Below are 17,482 nucleotides of genomic sequence, written 5' to 3' on the forward strand. Positions count from 1 at the left end.
ATCATTCTCTTTCAAAATCAAGAATAAAAATACGGGGTCACCGTGCAAATTTTGGTACTAGAGAAACAAATTACCCAAGATTTACCGATATTAGAAATTCAAAATGGCCGTCATCCCTGTGTTAATCTACGGAGAAAAATAAAAACATTCGAATTTCGAAAAACTAAGCCTGTGAAAAGTTTTCTTTCACCAAGAGCTTTAAAATGAACCCCCACATGTGGTATATCAGAAGAGAATTGTAAAAGTTTGAGAGTCCGAATGTCTGTCCCCGAGGTGCGTCTTCTGGCGATTTTTCCGTTAGTTTTGATTGAAATGATCACTGGCTCATGTTGAATAGCCTGTCAAATAACAGAGAATCGCATATTATTCGGAAACATTACGTGCCTACAACTAAAAACATGTGATTTTACAAGAAAATTTCAATTTTGTCCGGACAGAAATACAAACTCTGTTGACACGCGGATTGCAACGTAGGCATTCTTCTGCACCTGCGCGAGCCATTTACAGCAATTTCAAAATAAATATTCATTACTTATGCCCGGTACTTACGTCGTAGTCCATTGTCCGAGCAGGTTGCGTAGCCAGATATCTGGCAATCCACGACGCGAAGTTGTTTTGATCCCGCAATAAACGTGAACTTGTACATCTCGCATTCTCCCCAGCACGCTGAGCATGCCAGACGTCAACAAACGAGCTCGGAAGGGCAACACGTTTGAACAAAAATTAGCAGTTTTATAACATCACTAATCATCACTATCATTTTTTTTTTCTTCGTAAAATACCATTTTGCAACAAATATGAGCCTCCAACATGGAATTTTCCGAGGTAAAAAATGGTCAAAAGTTACAAATAATGGCCCTTTATGGTGATCTCCATCGCTATTCACAATTTTCGTTCGTACTCTGACAGTATGTCAAGTGAAGGCTGTGTAACTGAAATTGACTGCCTGACATTGTTGACTTTCGCCTGCGTTGCTTATGGAAAGTTGTTTGCCGTCTTGTTTGTTCACTCCAAGAAAACTCTTGTTGCTCGGGGTTGTGTAAGCTGTGCCTTTTACATACTTGTGAATTTTCCTGTCCACTAACATTCTGAAGCGAACTCTCTCCTTGCTTACCCACACCTTGGCGACTTCTGATTTCAGATCGGGAAGACGCTTGCTGTGGTGTGTGTCTGGCGTTGACGTTTCTCCGCTTTGGTATGGCTCCCTGAAGACCCACTTCTTGCCGTTGGCTTCCTGCTAGACCGTTCGGGGATTGTTGTGGAGCAGACCCGACGCGTGGATCGTTGTCACTGCCTGGGAAAATATTCGTCTTTTCTCGCCTGTTTTTCGAAACGTCGAATCCTTGTCGAAGATTAAACCAGCCGTAAATGTTGTCGCTAAGCAAACCCTGGTTTTCCTGAACGCACTGCAAGGAGAGCTGAGAATTCATTGGCGGATGCCATGGTAACTGGTATATTTCTTCCTCCGCACCATAGAAAGTTTCTCTTTGACTTTGACGAAAGTGCGATCTTAAAAGCCTTGAGTCTTCAGTTGCTGCTGATAAATCACGTGGTGCCCTTTCTCGTCTCCGTCTCTGCGGATCAGCCTGTTTCTTGAGATCATCTTCAATAATGGTAGCAGCATCATCTCTTCTCTTCTTTCTTAACAACGTGGCAAGGTCTTGAAGTGATCTCCCATCTTCTTTCCAAAGCTGTATGACGATTTTCGTCGGGCTGCCATTGTTCTGTTGCGCTTGGTGTCGAATCCAGTCCAGTTGAGTAGGCTTCAAATCCAGTTCCGCTGCAACTTGCTGCCAATCATTCGACATTGCATTTGGTACATCAAGTAGCATTTGAACAGCAGCAAGAGCACCATACGTCAGTTCATCACCGCAGTAACTTGCTGGTGTTTCAAATTCTGCGGGACGCGTCACGACTGCAGTACAGCCCTGTAAAGCCAGACTGGCGCATTCATTCTCCAATGTTTGGTGCCAGGAGGGTTGTAGGGAAGATGATTGAATACAGTGTACGTTAACACTTTTCTGCATCAGCTGACGATTGTACACAGGAACATCTGGCACCAATGCTGGCATCGGCAACAGCTTTTTACTGTAATTTTCCTGCAAGTGCTAAAAAGGGAAAACATGTTGAATTCCTCTATATACTATGGTAAATAGCAAAACTAAGTATGTTCTCCTTTGTCGATATTTTTCGAGTTACATGTAGATCACAGTTCCGAGAACTTCTAAGTAGGCAAATACGAGAACAGTGTTTTTGGATTTTTGAAGGGTATGCGATTCTCACTGTTATTCTGTTTCATCCTCCAACTTACCTGTCACTGTTACCTTCGGGTTATCTCATTTCCTGCCTTCCAGAACGAGGCAAAATTTTAAATATACGTGATCTCATCCCAGGCGGAAACCGCCATGAGATTCCATATTCAAACAGTTCTCATTTGCCTACTCGGTATGTGTAAACACACCGGTTTTCAGCCTTCCAGTATATGGTATTTTGACGTCCGGGTTTTGCTCTACTGTTCCTTCCTGGGAGTCTATTATTGTTCATTTATTCTTTTTTAGCAGTCACTTTGGTTTGACGGTAGTTTTTCAGGCCGTTTGAAGTACTGCTTTGAGTTTATGTAGCACGTGTGTTGCTATTGACAATTGTTTGCTTTGCACGTTTTTGAATGCAGTGACGTCTTCATGAAGGCGCGACATAGGCTTTTTCTTTATTATCGGATAATATCGTCTAAAATGTCTAAGTTAGAGAGTTCCAGGAACATGAGACAGAAGTGATCTAACATGGATAATATAATCGACATTATCCGATAAAACAGCGTTTTTAGAATTTTCCACCCATCCGCTTCTAATATTAGACGCTAACTTAGAAGTTAGACGATATTATCGATTTCATCGGATATTATCCGATAAAACAGCATGTCGGGCATCTGCCACTTCACCACTCGTCTAATATTAGACTCTAACTTAGACGTTAGACGATATTGTTGATTTTATCCGATACTATCCGATAAAACAGCATGTCGAGCATCTGCCTCTTCCCCATCCTTCTAATCTTAAACTCTAACTTAGATAACTTAGATAATATTATCTGATAATGCCTATAGTGCCAATGTCGCGGTATCTTCGACGTCTTTGGTCAGTCTACAGCTCGTGCATCGTGTATTGTAGTTTATGGTATTTATCGCGTTGGTTTTTGTGTACTGTAGGTTTACCGGTTCTGCTTGTATCATGGACCTCCTGTGAGTGACAGTTCTAAGGTTTGCACTGCACCAAGATGTAAGTAAGTTTATTCCTGCTGACAGCCATGACAAGTGTCTTGCATGTCGTAAGTGTTCAAAGGTTATAGGCCTTGTGATATTTGCAAGGATTGGTCATATGAACTATGGCGCATTTTTACTAATCCTGAGTTGCCGCAAAGTAAGCAAACTTCAAAAGGAAGAAGAAGGACAAGTCCAGGAAGTCGGCTAGTACTAGTAGTGCAGCTGTTAGTTTGCCCTCTGACGAGTCGTAAATGTTCCCAAGGACGAGATTGAGGGTATTCTTGACACTAGATTTGAGCAATTTTCGGAGGTTTCTTCTTTGTTGGCTGGTTTTCTTGCTCAATCTCAGAGTGCTATGGTAACAGAGGGCAATCATGTGGAGCCCCAACACCAAAAGCACAGTCTGAATAGGGATTTACATGTAAACCCTACAGAGGTGATAAGTAATCAGGAGACGGCAGCTTTGTCGGGAGTTGTTCCACAGCTGCCTTACAAGTATAGAGTTCCTGATTCTGTTTCTTTGTTTGCTCCGAGTCTTCTTGATGAGAGCACAGATGGAGACAGTCATTCTATGTCTAGGTCACAGGATTATATGCGAAGTGACATTGCTCATTCCGATACTCATTCAGAAATTTCTACTACTGATGCTGACATGTCAGAAGCTTTGTCTGGGAAATGGCATGACATTATTAAGCCATATTTGGTATACCAATGTGAGGTTATCGTATAAGCTGAAGTCGGTGGCGTCTGTATGTATGTATGTATGTATGTATGTATGTCTGTCTGTCTGTCTGTATGTATGTCTGTCTGTCTGTCTGTCTGTATGTATGGATGTCTGTCTGTATGTATGTATGTCTGTATGTCTGTATGTATGTATGTATGTATGTATGTATGTATGTATGTATGTATGTATGTCTGTATGTCTGTATGTATGTATGTATGTATGTATGTATGTATGTATGTATGTATGTATGTATGTATGTATGTATGTATGTATGTACAGTATGTCCATCAACATCAAAAACACGCAAACCGCTACACGTTTCAGCTTGGTATTTGGTGTGTGGATGCATCCTGGGCTAGAATTTATTCAAATGAAGTCTCCATTGCCAAAATTCTGCAAATGAGCTTATAAAATGTGAAAATGGTCAAAAATTAACAACTCAAGAACCGCTGTTTTGATTGCTTTGAAAATTTTTGTGCAAGTACCTTAGGGGAACCTTATACAGTTTTATGAATATTGTGAAGATATCTTTAATTTTGTATTTTTCCTGAATTTTTTGGTGATTTTTCTCATTTTAAGTAAAAATTCTTCTTCTCTGAAACCACCTGCTCAATCGCTCTCAAATGTGGGTTGGATGTTTGCGAGGGTGTCACTCTTCTAATTTGTTGAAATTATGACAAAATTGGGATAATTGCTATTTTGGGGCAATTTTTGTCATTTTTGGTCAAACAAGTCATCGTTGATGACCCAGTCCCCGCTTGCTAATGGGTACTTTGATTACAGGTTCTGTGATAAAAATACTTTGATACAGATGGCACTCAATGGCCAAGAATGAGTTCCATGGTGATGAAAAACATAAAACCAATGTAGGCCACTATCCTAAAGGTCATTAAATGAGTCAACTGGGAATTAGTTGACAGGATGTTGCAAAACATTTTTTCATTCTATCCTAACACTAATAGATAACCGGTACCATATTTCATAAAGTTTAATGTAGTATTTACAACACTATGAGATCAACATCTGTATCAAGTTTCATCAAATTTGACGTTGTATTTGTGGATATATCACTCTAATTAGGAAAGTTCATTACATATGCAATTACAAATTAATTAAAATGACACTGATAAATGTCTTTTTCACTGTTAAAGCAATGTGAGCTTAACATCTGTACAAAGTTTCATGAAATTTGATGCAGTATTTCTGACATATCAACCTAATTATGAAACTTCAATAATTGACATGATACTGCTACATGACGTGAAACAACTGACGAGCATGTATGAAATAGGTCAATGTCCTTGTACCAACTTTGAATGATACTGGTGGAAATACCGGTATGTCTGAGTTATGGCTCAGTACATGAGAAAATCGTAACAAATTTGCCGCCACGCAGCGATATTTGATCTTACTGTTTAAAAAATCAACACATATATTAAAGTCAATGTCCAGGTACAAACTTTGAATAAAATCAGTTGAGACTTGCTAGAGTTATGGCTCTCGACATGAAAAAAATCATAACAAAATTGCTACCATGTGGCCATATCAGACCATATCGAGAAACAAATCAATGTACTTATGTATACTATAAGTCAATGTCCTTGTACCAACTTTGAATAAATTTGCTTGATACATGTCTGAGTTATTGTTCAGGACATGGAAAGTCGTAAAAAAAAATGGCCACAAGGCGGCCATATTGGATCGTATCACAAAACAATTCAATGTGCATAAGTATAACATAGGTCAATGTCCTTGTACCAACTTTGAATAAAATCAGTTGAGATATGCCTGAATTATGGCTTTGTACACGAAAAATCATAACAAAATGGCCGCCTGGCGGCCATATTGGATCATATCACAAAACAAATCCACATGCATATATATGACATTGGTCAATGTCCTTGTACCAACTTTGAATAAAATCTGTTGAAACATGTCTGAGTTATGGCGCTGTACATGAAAAAATCGTAATAAAATGGCCGCCTGGTGGCCATATTGGATCGTATCACAAAACAAATCGACATGCATATATATGACATAGGTCAATGTCCTTGTACCAAATTTGAATAAAATCGGTTGAGATATGCCTGAGTTATGGCACTGTACATGAAAAAATCGAAACTAAATGGCCGCCTGGCGGCCATATTGGATCGTATCACAAAACAAATCAATGTGCATATGTATAACATTGGTCATTGTCCTTGTACCAACTTTGAATAAAATCGGTTGAAACATGCCTGAGTTATGGCGCTGTACATGAAAAAAATCGTAATAAAATGGCCGCCTGGTGGCCATATTGGATCGTATCACAAAACAAATCGACATGCATATATATGACATAGGTCAATGTCCTTGTACCAAGTTTGAATAAAATCGGTTGAGATATGCCTGAGTTATGGCACTGTACATGAAAAAATCGAAACTAAATGGCCGCCTGGCGGCCATATTGGATCGTATCACAAAACAAATCAATGTGCATATGTATGACATTGGTCATTGTCCTTGTACCAACTTTGAATAAAATCGGTTGAAACATGCCTGAGTTATGGCTCTGTACATGAAAAAATCGTAATAAAATGGCCGCCTGGCGGCCATATTGGATCATATCACAAAACAAATTGACATGCATATCTATGACATTGGTCAATGTCCTTGTACCAACTTTGAATAAAATCGGTTGAAACATGTCTGAGTTATGGCTCCGTACATGAAAAAATTGTAATAAAATGGCCGCCTGGCGGCCATATTGGATCGTATCGCATAATAAATCGATGTGCATCTGTAGGTCATAGTGCTATGCCTTTGTGCCAAGTTTGAACAAAATTGGTTTGGCAGTGTCTGAGAAACTGTTGATGACGGACGGACGGACGGACGGACGGACGGACGGACACACGGACGGGACCCAATCTATAAGTCTCCGCCGGACTTCGTCCGCGGGGACTAAAAATCTTAAAAAGTATTCTCTTTTTAAAGCCCCTGGACAGACAGCTTTTATATTTGGTACACAGATGTCCAGAGATGACAAGCTAGATATGTGGAAATTGTCCTGAAATATACAAATTTGTATTTTTCAGACAATTTTGTCATTTTTGGCCAAGAAAACTTGTTCTCAAAATTACTTGTCTGATAGCTTTGTAATTTGGTATAAAAGTCCCGAGGGATGTTATAAGATAAATTTTCTGCTCAAAGTGTTGAGAAGATGCCAATTTGTATATTTTGAGGTAATTTTCTCAGTTTGTGACCTTAAATGACCCACACAACCCAGGATATGTTGTGAGACAGTTTCGAAGACTGTGAACATAATTTTGTCATATATGGTATCAATTTGTAGGAAAATTGGATCCAGAAAACAAAGCTGAGGTGAATTTTTTCATTGCGGACCAATTTTTGCAACTTTTCTATGTAAGACACACAAGAACTGATCAGAAATTTGGATCCAGGATAATTCCAGATGTCGTAATCACCCCCCCAGGCATTTCACTATCTGTAACTAACTTAAGTGCTGTTTACATTAGAATGATAGCACTCATAGCATTAATTAAAAAATCCCCAAGGTTGTAAACACATTTCCTGCCATCTGGCCTTATGTAATACCAAGGGGTGGAACATTTGATATTCAGGAGGGGGTAAGGTCTAGTAGATTGCTGAGGTAGCATTGCTTTTTTACCAGATCCCTTGTACATTTTCCCCACTCCAACCTTTTCTTTTTATCAAGCCTTCTCTTGCTATTTTTTGTTGTTGGCATTTGCTTATGTATTTAGGATCTGCTTGTCCCATTGCTATAAAAGTTGATATGCATGTTCCTAAAGATGACCTCCGGTACCTAAGTTGGAGACCTTATTTGCTTTTGTCATTCTTGTTTTTCTGGTTTAAATATTTCTCGAATGGACCAATTCAAACCGAATCTGAGCACATAGTGTCCTTGACGGCATTTTTAACATTATTGGCAATGTACTTTGCTGTACAAAAGATGACAGCAATCATAGTCAACGTCAGTCTTTTTACTCGGTGGAGATAGTACAGTTACAGGTGCTCCTAGTTTGCCCATTGAGGGACTGATTGCACAAAGATGGACAGCTATTGAGAAGAGTTTGCCCAGAGTGTCCAAGTACACAAAGTCTGTAGACAAGAATTTCAGGTTCCTTGAAAAAGACTGAGAGAAGTTTGCTAGAGCGCCTAGTGTAGAAAGGTTTGTCCACACTAAATTGGTAGCTGATAAGAAACATTTTTCAGCTAAGGATTTGAGAATTTTTACTCATAAGGCTGATCTTGGACATCTTATGGTAGATAAAGCTCTCAGAGTTTTACTGAGATGCATTTCACATTCATTTTTGGCAACCGCTTTTGTACATACGGCAGTTTCGCCAGGTTCTAATATTCTTGATGACCAATTGTCTGAGGGTTTGGAATTTTTGCAGTTTTTTCTAACTTCTTCAGCAGATCAACAGAAGGGAATTATTCCTTGACCAGATGGATTTTCCTACAAGATCAACTAGAAATCAGTTTACTAAGCTTCCTATTTGTGGTGATAAACTTTTCCATGGAGAAGTCTCAGATATTTTTCTCCAGGAAGCTGAAGCAGCTAGAGATGTTAGAGAAATAGTCTCCCTTTCTACACCACGTCAGGGAGTTAAGCGACCTGCTTCATTTCAGCCCAAGTCGCAGCCGTCCGCTAAACTTAACATACTGTCTGTAAAGAGTTCTGTTTCTGCTACACTTAGTAATTACTTTAAGGGTAAAAGGGATAAGAGATTTAGATTACCAGTGCCGCCCTTTCCGGATAAGCCCAGAGACCGTTCTTTTAAACAATGACGGTTTACCAAGGGCTCAGTGTGTATATGTAGCACAATTAAATATTCAGGTTCCTTTTCCAGAGGTGCCAGGAGGGAGAAGATTATCTCTTTTCAGTCAGCACTGGGCCAAGATAACCAACGACCCGTGGGTTTTAGGGGTGGTTTCAGAAGGTTATCGCTTGGATTTTCTTCAAGTTCCCCCACTTACAAGCAAGGTTATGAATTTTCCTCTTCCGGGGGATTTAGGGAAGAGAAATGCAATCCTCCAGGAAATAGAACCATAGATCTCATAGAGGGCCATAGAACCTGTCATGGGCAGATCAAATTTTTTTTTACAGCTCAATGTTTCTAATTCCAAAGAGATCAGGGGGCTGGAGACCAATTTTAAATCTCCGCCCGTTAAACCATTTTCTCAAAAAGAAACACTTCAAGATGGAAACTCTACGTTCAGTTTTATCAGATCTGTCAAAAGGGGATTATGCAGTTTAAATTGATCTAACAGACGCTTATCAACATATCCTTATATACCCAGACTGCAGACATTTTCTCAGGTTTGCAGAGCAGGGCAGGGTATTTCAGTTTCGGACACTGCCTTTTGGTCTGTCGTCAGCACCCGGTGTGTTACCAAGGTCACAGCAGTTTTGGGTGCCTTTCTTCGAAAGCAACAAATTTATGTCAACATGTATCTGGACAATTAGCTAGCCAGGCAGACGCAGATCAGGTTATTGCAGCAGGATACAGCACATTAAGGACAGCTGTCAGTCTAGGCTGGCTACCAAATGAAAAGAAGTCAGATCTTTGCCCCAGTCAGAGTATTCATTATATAGGGGCGAAAACAGATTTGGAGGAAGGGATTGCTACTCCAATGCCAGAGGGTTTTCAAGCTATTTGCAAAATGGTAAATCACCTCTTGCCCGGGAGTTTTCAGACGGCTGAGTATTTTCTTCGCCTCCTAGGTCTTATGGCATCGTGCGTTCAGATCATACTGTGGGGAATATTTAGTGTAGAGATATTGGCCGCCGATCATTCCCAGTGACACTGAAGAAACTCACAGTTCTCGATGAACAAAAACATTGGTTTATTACGTTTAAACTCACGGTACAGAGCAGCACGCCGCATCCATGTGCGTTGCCGTTGTAGGTTTTAAAAAGCATGATGGGAAATCTGGTAGTAATGAGAATTTAACCCCAGAATCACGACAAAATAACACGAATAAATTAAACTATGAAGCAACTGTTGCCGGAAACTTTGTGACAAATATGTCCATGTTAACACAGTCCGCGCAAATAAATCATTGTACATGCACGGTGATGAGTGTCCTGAAAAATGTGCATTTCGGTCAAAGTTCAGCCATCGCCTGTACATAGATTCTCAAAGCTGTGTCCAAGCTCTAGAAAAGTCTCTGTTGAGCAAAGTTTTTATGTCATGCGCAGTATGTGTTCAAAGCATCGACTGTAGTATGTCATATTTTGCCAAATTTCTGGAATCATGATAAACACGGTAAACAACAATAAACAAAATTAAGTTTTGGTCTAAACAACAACAAATACAAATAATAAAGTTGGGAGGTTTTCCACACCCTCCCCCTATTAAAGTTACTTAAACTTTAATATAGAGGTTTCCTAATCATCCTCATTCTCTTTAGCAATGACACCAACTAGGCGATCTACCGCAGCAGTCTTTGCTCTCCTAGTACGGCGTCTAAAATCTTGGTTGGTTTGATCTCTTTCCTCTTCGTCAGCTGAAGTGCGTGTCTGGTTAATCACAGGGTCAGCTTCTGGTTCAGCTATAGTGCCAACCCCTGTTGCGTCGTTAGTTCCGCTAACTTCCAGATCACACACCAACTGGAGTGGCCTCTCAACAACATAGCCACTGCCTGTCCGGATCTTGTATCCTCTTATCACTCCATCCTTACCCACTATGTTGTCTACAATCCGTCCTATCTTCCAATTTGCTCGATTCTTGGTCGTGTCCTTGAGTAGAACAACCGAGTTCTTTCTTGGTAACTCCTGATCCTTGTCCTCAGCTCTCTTACTGCAACGTTCCTGCAAGGCGTGAAGGTACTCATTCAACCAACGTTTACGAACGTTCTCTCTGCACGATTGTAAGTACTTCAGCCGCTTACTCATCACATCTCTCGAGTCATCCATGTCATCGATATTCTCCTCCAGAAACCGTGCTGGTTGTCCACGCAACAGCAGGTTTGGGGTGATCACTACTTGCTCGAAGTCTTCTTCCATATAGCACAATGGTATGTTGTTCATGAACGTCTCTACATCGAGTAGAACTTCCTCGAGCTCTTCAAATTTCAGTAGTGCTCTTCCTATAGCTTTCGACAGACTTCTCTTCATGATGCCGATGAGTCGTTCAAAGAATCCACCCCACCATGGAGAACGTGTCATGTTGAACTTCCACTCTATGTTATGTGAAGTCAAATAGTTGAACAAATCTTCATCCTTTTGCAACGTCGACAACCACCGTTTGGTCGCGATGAAGGTCTTGGCATTGTCGCTCACCATGACACTTGGTGATCCTCTCCGTGAAACAAACTCCTTCAACTGTCGCTTGAATTCATTCACAGACAGGTCTCTGCAAAGTTTGAGATGCACAGCTCTGGTGCTGGCACATGTGAAGAGGGCAATATAAGCCTTTCTGGTCTCATGCTTTTCTGATTTGTACATGAGTGGCCCTGCAAAGTCACACTCACATCGAATGGCTCAGTGAATTCCGTTCTGTAGGAGGGCAAGGCCAATGTAGCTGGAGCATCCAACACCTTTGCACGATACTTCGCACAGTAGCTGCATTCATGTCGTATAGATTTGACTATGGATCGTAGCTTTGGGATCCAGTATTTCTCTCTGACCTTACTCATTGTTGTTGCAACTCCCCCGTGCAATGTCTGAAGATGGCAGTGCTCAATGATACGTCTTGCCAGGGCAGATCTTCTTGGGATGAAGATAGGGTTGTAACCTGGAACTCTGCCATGACACCTCAGTATTCCATCTTCATCTGCTGCTAATGTGACATCTGAAGTCATGTCGTTTGTTTGCTGTGTTATGTGGATCCATATCTTCTCTGATGCTGTGATCTCTGATTTAGTGAGTGGGCCAACTCGTCTCATCCCCTTACAGCCATCTATGAAACGCTTCATATATGACGTTATGCGTAGAAGCTTCCAGAATTTGAACTTGCTCAGAAGCTCTTGTGACCATGCTTTCATCTCATTCTGAGTTGCATCTTCCAGTAGAAGCATCACTTCTCTTTTCTTCATTGATTTTTTCTCTGACTTGGCTCCCTCTGACTCGGAAATCTCTGGTTGAACTGGTCTGTCACCTTCACTTGAGAGCAAGCTAGGCCCTTGAAACCGCATCGTCCCGAGTCGACTTGGTGCTGACCCTCTAGTTCCCAGGTCGCTTGGATTTTCTGCTGTTGGCACATATCTCCACTTAGACTCTGTCAGCTCGCCAATCTTCTTGACCCGATTGCGCACAAATGTTGACCATTCTCCACGGTTAGACAGCCAGTATAAAACAGTGGTGCTGTCTACCCAACTGTGACAAGCTGTGATGGGGAAATTGGCCAAGGCTTTGCTGACGTTATTCTGTAGTTTGGCTAGGGTATGTGCAGCAATCAACTCCAACCTTGGAATGCTCATGTGTTTAGGAGCTATTCTTGCTTTAGCTGTGAGTAGATTCTGGCTGACCGGTGTTGAGTTCTCATACGCAACGATGTATATTGCAGCACAAACCGCAGTCTTGCTTGCGTCAGCAAATCCATGCATCTCATAATGTGTTGGGTTGTCAGTGAACACACAGCGTGGTACAGTTATGGTTGGTGTACGCTGCAAGCTGTTTAATATCCACATCTGCCATTTCCGTTGAATTTCATCTGGAATTTCCTCATCCCAATGTAGCTGAAGAAGGCACACTTCACTGAAGATCAACTTCGCAGTGATAGTAACTGGAGAACTCCATCCAAGTATGTCAAAGATGCTGTTGATATCAGCTAACATCTTCCGTTTAGTGATTAGTTCACTGCTCTTCTGACATGATTCAAAACTGATCGTCAATGTGTCCTCCTCCTTGTTCCATGGAATACCTAAAATCTTTGTCTCGTCGCTAGATGTGTTGTCAAGAAACCTTGTTGTGTAAGTATCTTCTTCCTGCTTGTCGTTCTCTGCGCTGAGGTGATCGATGTTGTTATGCCATTTGTGAAGATTGAAACCACCCTCTGACAGTATTTTGGTGGACTCCGCCTTGAAAGTCGCAACATCATCTTCTTGATCTCCACCTCCTTGAATATCATCAACATATGTATCTTCCAGCAAGCTGTGTACTGTTGCTGGATATTCCTGTTCATAGTCCTCAATGTGCTTCTGCAATGTTACACCAAGAATATATGGACTTGACGTCGCTCCAAAAATCACCCGTGTGAATCTGTACTCCATCACCTCACGATCTTGTAGATTGTTGTACAACAAAACTCGCAGTGCATCCCTGTCTTGTTCATGCACTCTAATTTGCAGGAAAGCTTTCTGAATATCTCCTGTGATGCAAAACTTTCGCATGCGATTTCTTGCAATGATGTCAAACAAAAGTGGTTGCAGTGGTGGCCCCGTATCTAGGCAGTCGTTGAGTGAAGGGCTTCTCACATTGGCTCTCGCTGAGCAGTCATATACTATTCTCATCTTCGTTGTTTCTGCTTATCTCGAATGACGGCTTGATGTGGGACATAAAGTACTGTCTCCCCTGTTTGATTGGCTGGTACAGGCTCAATCACTCCCATGTTGATTTGTTCTCTCATGATTTTGTCGTACTCTTCTAATCTCCCGATTCTCTCTAGTCTCTTTGTTGTGCTGTATAGTCGAGCTGTTACTACACAAGCTCTTATTTGTAGGAAGTGGAACATGATCTTCTTTCCAGGGTAGTTTTGTTTCATAGTATCCACTCTCTGCCCTAGTCAACTGTTTCTTGAACTCTTTGTGAATTGCTGCACTTTCCTTTATATCTACGTCTTCGATTCCAAGAACATCCAGTGAGCACAGCTTCTCAAATTCTTCTTGGCTGGATCTCAGAAAGAACTGTTTCTCTGTCTGACTCTCTCTCCCTGACTGCCGTCCAGAAATTGTCCAACCAAGCATCGTGAACTCTGCTCCTGGATCCTTATCTGGGTGGGTTCCAAGGACTAGAGGTTCTGTTGTGCGAATCCTCTGGTAGTCTGCGACTCCCAATATAATGTGAACTGGCATTGAAACATTCGCTGTCTCTTCGTCGCTGAAATGTAACCGGCTGAGTCGTCTGTGTTGTTTCTTCAATGCAGGAATGCCTGGGTTAGGTAGGTGGGTTAATATACCTTTCTCAGCATTCACACACTCCACATTGAATGAGAAACCATCAACTGCTAAGGACTGTAATGTGATACTGTAAACCTCAACAATCTTCCTTACAGTGCCATACATCTGTTCAATACAACGCTGTTCTGTCTTCGCTGGCTTCACACGAAATTTTGTGATCAAGTCTGAGCATATGTATGAACTCCATGCACCCGTGTCAAACATGACTCGAACTTTCTCTTTTCCCACTTTGGCGATAACAGTGGCATGTAATGATGAGGCATGATCCATCACTGAGCTCAATCCCTTTTCCACTTTGGTATTGTCTGACACATCGAGAGTTGATTTCCCTTTGTCACAAATTGATGTATGATGCTTTCCTTTAGGGACTGGTCAGTTTCTTCGGCCTGGGGGGGGGCCGGTGGATTATTTTTTGCCGACGTCAAAAAGTGGCTGACCCCCCCTATTCCAAATTTTGAAAACAGGGTGACCCCCCCTATTCCAAATTTCGAAAACAGGGTGACCCCCCCCCCCCGGGGCGCGACATAGGTAAAATAAAAGGTGGACATAACGTCATATATATATATATATATATATATATATATATATATATATATATATATATATGTATTATATTTTACATTTTACATACCGGTATATTTATATTTTAAATAGTCATTCTATGTTTTAATGAAATTGTTGACATGTCAGTTGTAAGATAGGACTTTCAAAGTGTCAATCTTAAAGTTTGAATACAGTACATTTTGAATGAGCTGTATTTTGAATGAGCTGTGAATGTATTTCACACTTTCTATGCTTAACCAGATGTCCTGAACTGTTGTACAGAAATGGATGTCAATCATTAATATCAAAGAGGAAAAAGCAGTGAATCAAAACTTTGATGGGTGTTAAGACTTGCCAACCATCCAATTAGATTTCCTGAGGAGCCATAGAGAGCTTTTTTAGCCAAATCTGATGTGTACAGTGTCTGAGAGGATCTTTTCTTGTAACATTGAAACCATAAAAGCACAGCTAATAATGACAAAAGCCTGCCTTTTTTAACTGTTATTTTGTTCATAAAAAAGCATTTTTCTACAGAAAACCTGTGAAACAAAGGAAAATAATTGTATCAATGAGAAGGAAAGATATCTTGTCATTTTTCTATCTCTAAAATAAGTCACTGTATCAAATATATATATTGTGAAATATTTGTGCAAGTTGCTTTCTCATACTGAATTCTCATAGAGAAAACAGAATTTGTCATCCTTTTCATATGAAATGCAGATTTCATAATGGTACACTTTCACTTAGCAAACATCAAGATATCTCTGATTTATTCAAGTATGGCGCCCGAAGGGCGCGCCGAAAAATATGAAACATCCTGATATCTCTGATATATATGCCTGGTATATTAAAGTCATGTACCTGAAGGGCATGCTGAAAATGTCTGATATATTAAAGTAATGCGCTTGAAGAGCACGGTGAAAAATATTGAACATACAGATATCTCTGATGTATGTATGCTTGATATGTTAAAGTTGGGGGTGCTGAAAAATATGACTGATTATTATAGTTACGCGCCCGAAGGGCGCGCCGAAAAATACAACTGAATGATGAAATTTGTGGCTGACACTAGCATTTTAGGCCATGATGAGCCTGTGTCAAAATTCAAAAACACACTGACCCCCCCCCTATTGGGCATTTCAAAAACATGGTGACCCCCCCTATCACCAAAGTCAAAAACAGGGTGACCCCCCCCCCCCATGAATCCACCGGCCCCCCCAGGCTGAAGAAACTGACCAGTCCTTTACAGTTCTTGCATCCCCGGGATCTACAGTTGACTGCAAGATGACCAAATCCTGTACAGTTGAAACACATCCTGTTTCTTCTCTTGGTGGCCACATCCAGTACTTTGTAGGGCTCTTAAGGTGACTGCACAACTTCGTGGTAATACAGAACAGTTGTTCATTAAGGTGTCCCCATGTCAACATGGACCAGCGTCCAAGGACACTATTTCTAGATGGTTAAGGGATACAATCCAACTTGCCTATGATTCTTCCTATGGCATTGTAGACTTGTGCATGAATTCCAGCAGAGCACATATGATACGCGAGCTATGGCTACCTCGTGGGTATCGTGTAAAGGTGTGTCAGTTGATGACATTTGTAAAGCTGGTATTTGGGTTTCTCCTAATACCTTTATTAACTTTACCTCAAGGATGTGCCTATGGAAGCTGGTTTTGCTTTAGGTTCTTTGAGGTTTGACATACCCTCCATCATTTAAGCTTTGGATTCTGTGTAACCCAAAAGTATCAGTGACAGGTAAGTAGGAGGATGAAGCAGAATGAAAGTTTCCCCCCTTAGGAAACATCTTTCTGCGAGAACTCCTACTTACCTGTCACTTCTCCCCCCCTCCTCCCCAGTGTTTTTATAGTCTATTATGGAGGTTGAGAACTGTTTGAATATAGAATCTCATGGCCGTTTCCGCCTGGGATGAGATCACGTGTATTTAAAATGTTTGCATCGTTCTGGAAGGCAGCAAATGAGATAACCCAAAGCTAACAGTGACAGGTTAGTAGTAGTTCTCACAGAAAGATGTTTCCTGGGGGAAAATTTTCAAAAAACAAATAAGATCACGCTGTAAAAAATCCACGCCGCGTCACTAAACTTCTTAAAGGGGTGAAATAGTGAAATGAGCGTGTGGGCGCTCGGTGAAACAACATACCATTGTGACGGATAGTTCAATTGGAATGCTATTTTCTTGCTTCACTTCTATCGTTGCCCAGATATCTTCAACTGTCTGATCTGTTTTCAAGATGACAAAACAACAGTTCGCTACGTTGGAGTTTCCATCAGCCCACAGAACCTCTGGATCAACAACCTGGCATGACAACAATAGAAATTCTTCAGAATGCAGCAAAATTACTCGGACATAGATAATGATATGCCGATCACTGAAAGAAGTTTGTGTATCACATGAAGTTAAATTAGCAATTTCCCTATGTATATTCTTCACTATCATTCAGTGTATTCAAATTTGATACCAATACCGTCAATACATCCTGATTATCATGCTGAATGCTGCTTTTCAACTCTGAAAAACATTGACCAAATTTAAAGTACTGGGTGTATGTTTTTCACCAATAAGCACCAACTTTGTGCTTTTCATGCAGAATCATGAGGCTATCCTCACGCCTCCTAGAGTATCTTATGTCAAAGAAATACAAAGTGATTTTTAAACAAAGAAATACCTAGTTATATTTATTATTAGCTACTATTATTATACTGTAATACTTTATCTTTATTGAAGAAATTTTAACTTATTTTTGTATCACACTTTTATTGCCACAAATGTGATGTAAATCCTATATTTAC

The 17,482-nt window shown here is 40.7% G+C and overlaps 1 protein-coding gene across 1 annotated transcript in view; it reads right to left on the reverse strand.

Annotated features, from left to right (window-relative positions):
* Positions 1-433: 433 nt before the first annotated feature.
* Positions 434-17,482, reverse strand: part of LOC139140015 (uncharacterized) — a 45,616-nt gene continuing 28,567 nt past the window's right edge. The window contains exons 7-8 of the mRNA XM_070709003.1: positions 16,833-16,988; positions 434-2,108 (exon numbers count right to left, since the gene is read on the reverse strand). Coding sequence (XP_070565104.1) covers positions 879-2,108; positions 16,833-16,988 — 1,386 coding nt within the window. The 3' untranslated portion in view covers positions 434-878. The remainder of the gene's footprint in view (positions 2,109-16,832; positions 16,989-17,482) is intronic.

This window comes from Ptychodera flava, chromosome 9 (assembly GCF_041260155.1).
Source record: "Ptychodera flava strain L36383 chromosome 9, AS_Pfla_20210202, whole genome shotgun sequence".
In the NCBI taxonomy this organism is placed as follows: domain Eukaryota; kingdom Metazoa; phylum Hemichordata; class Enteropneusta; family Ptychoderidae; genus Ptychodera; species Ptychodera flava.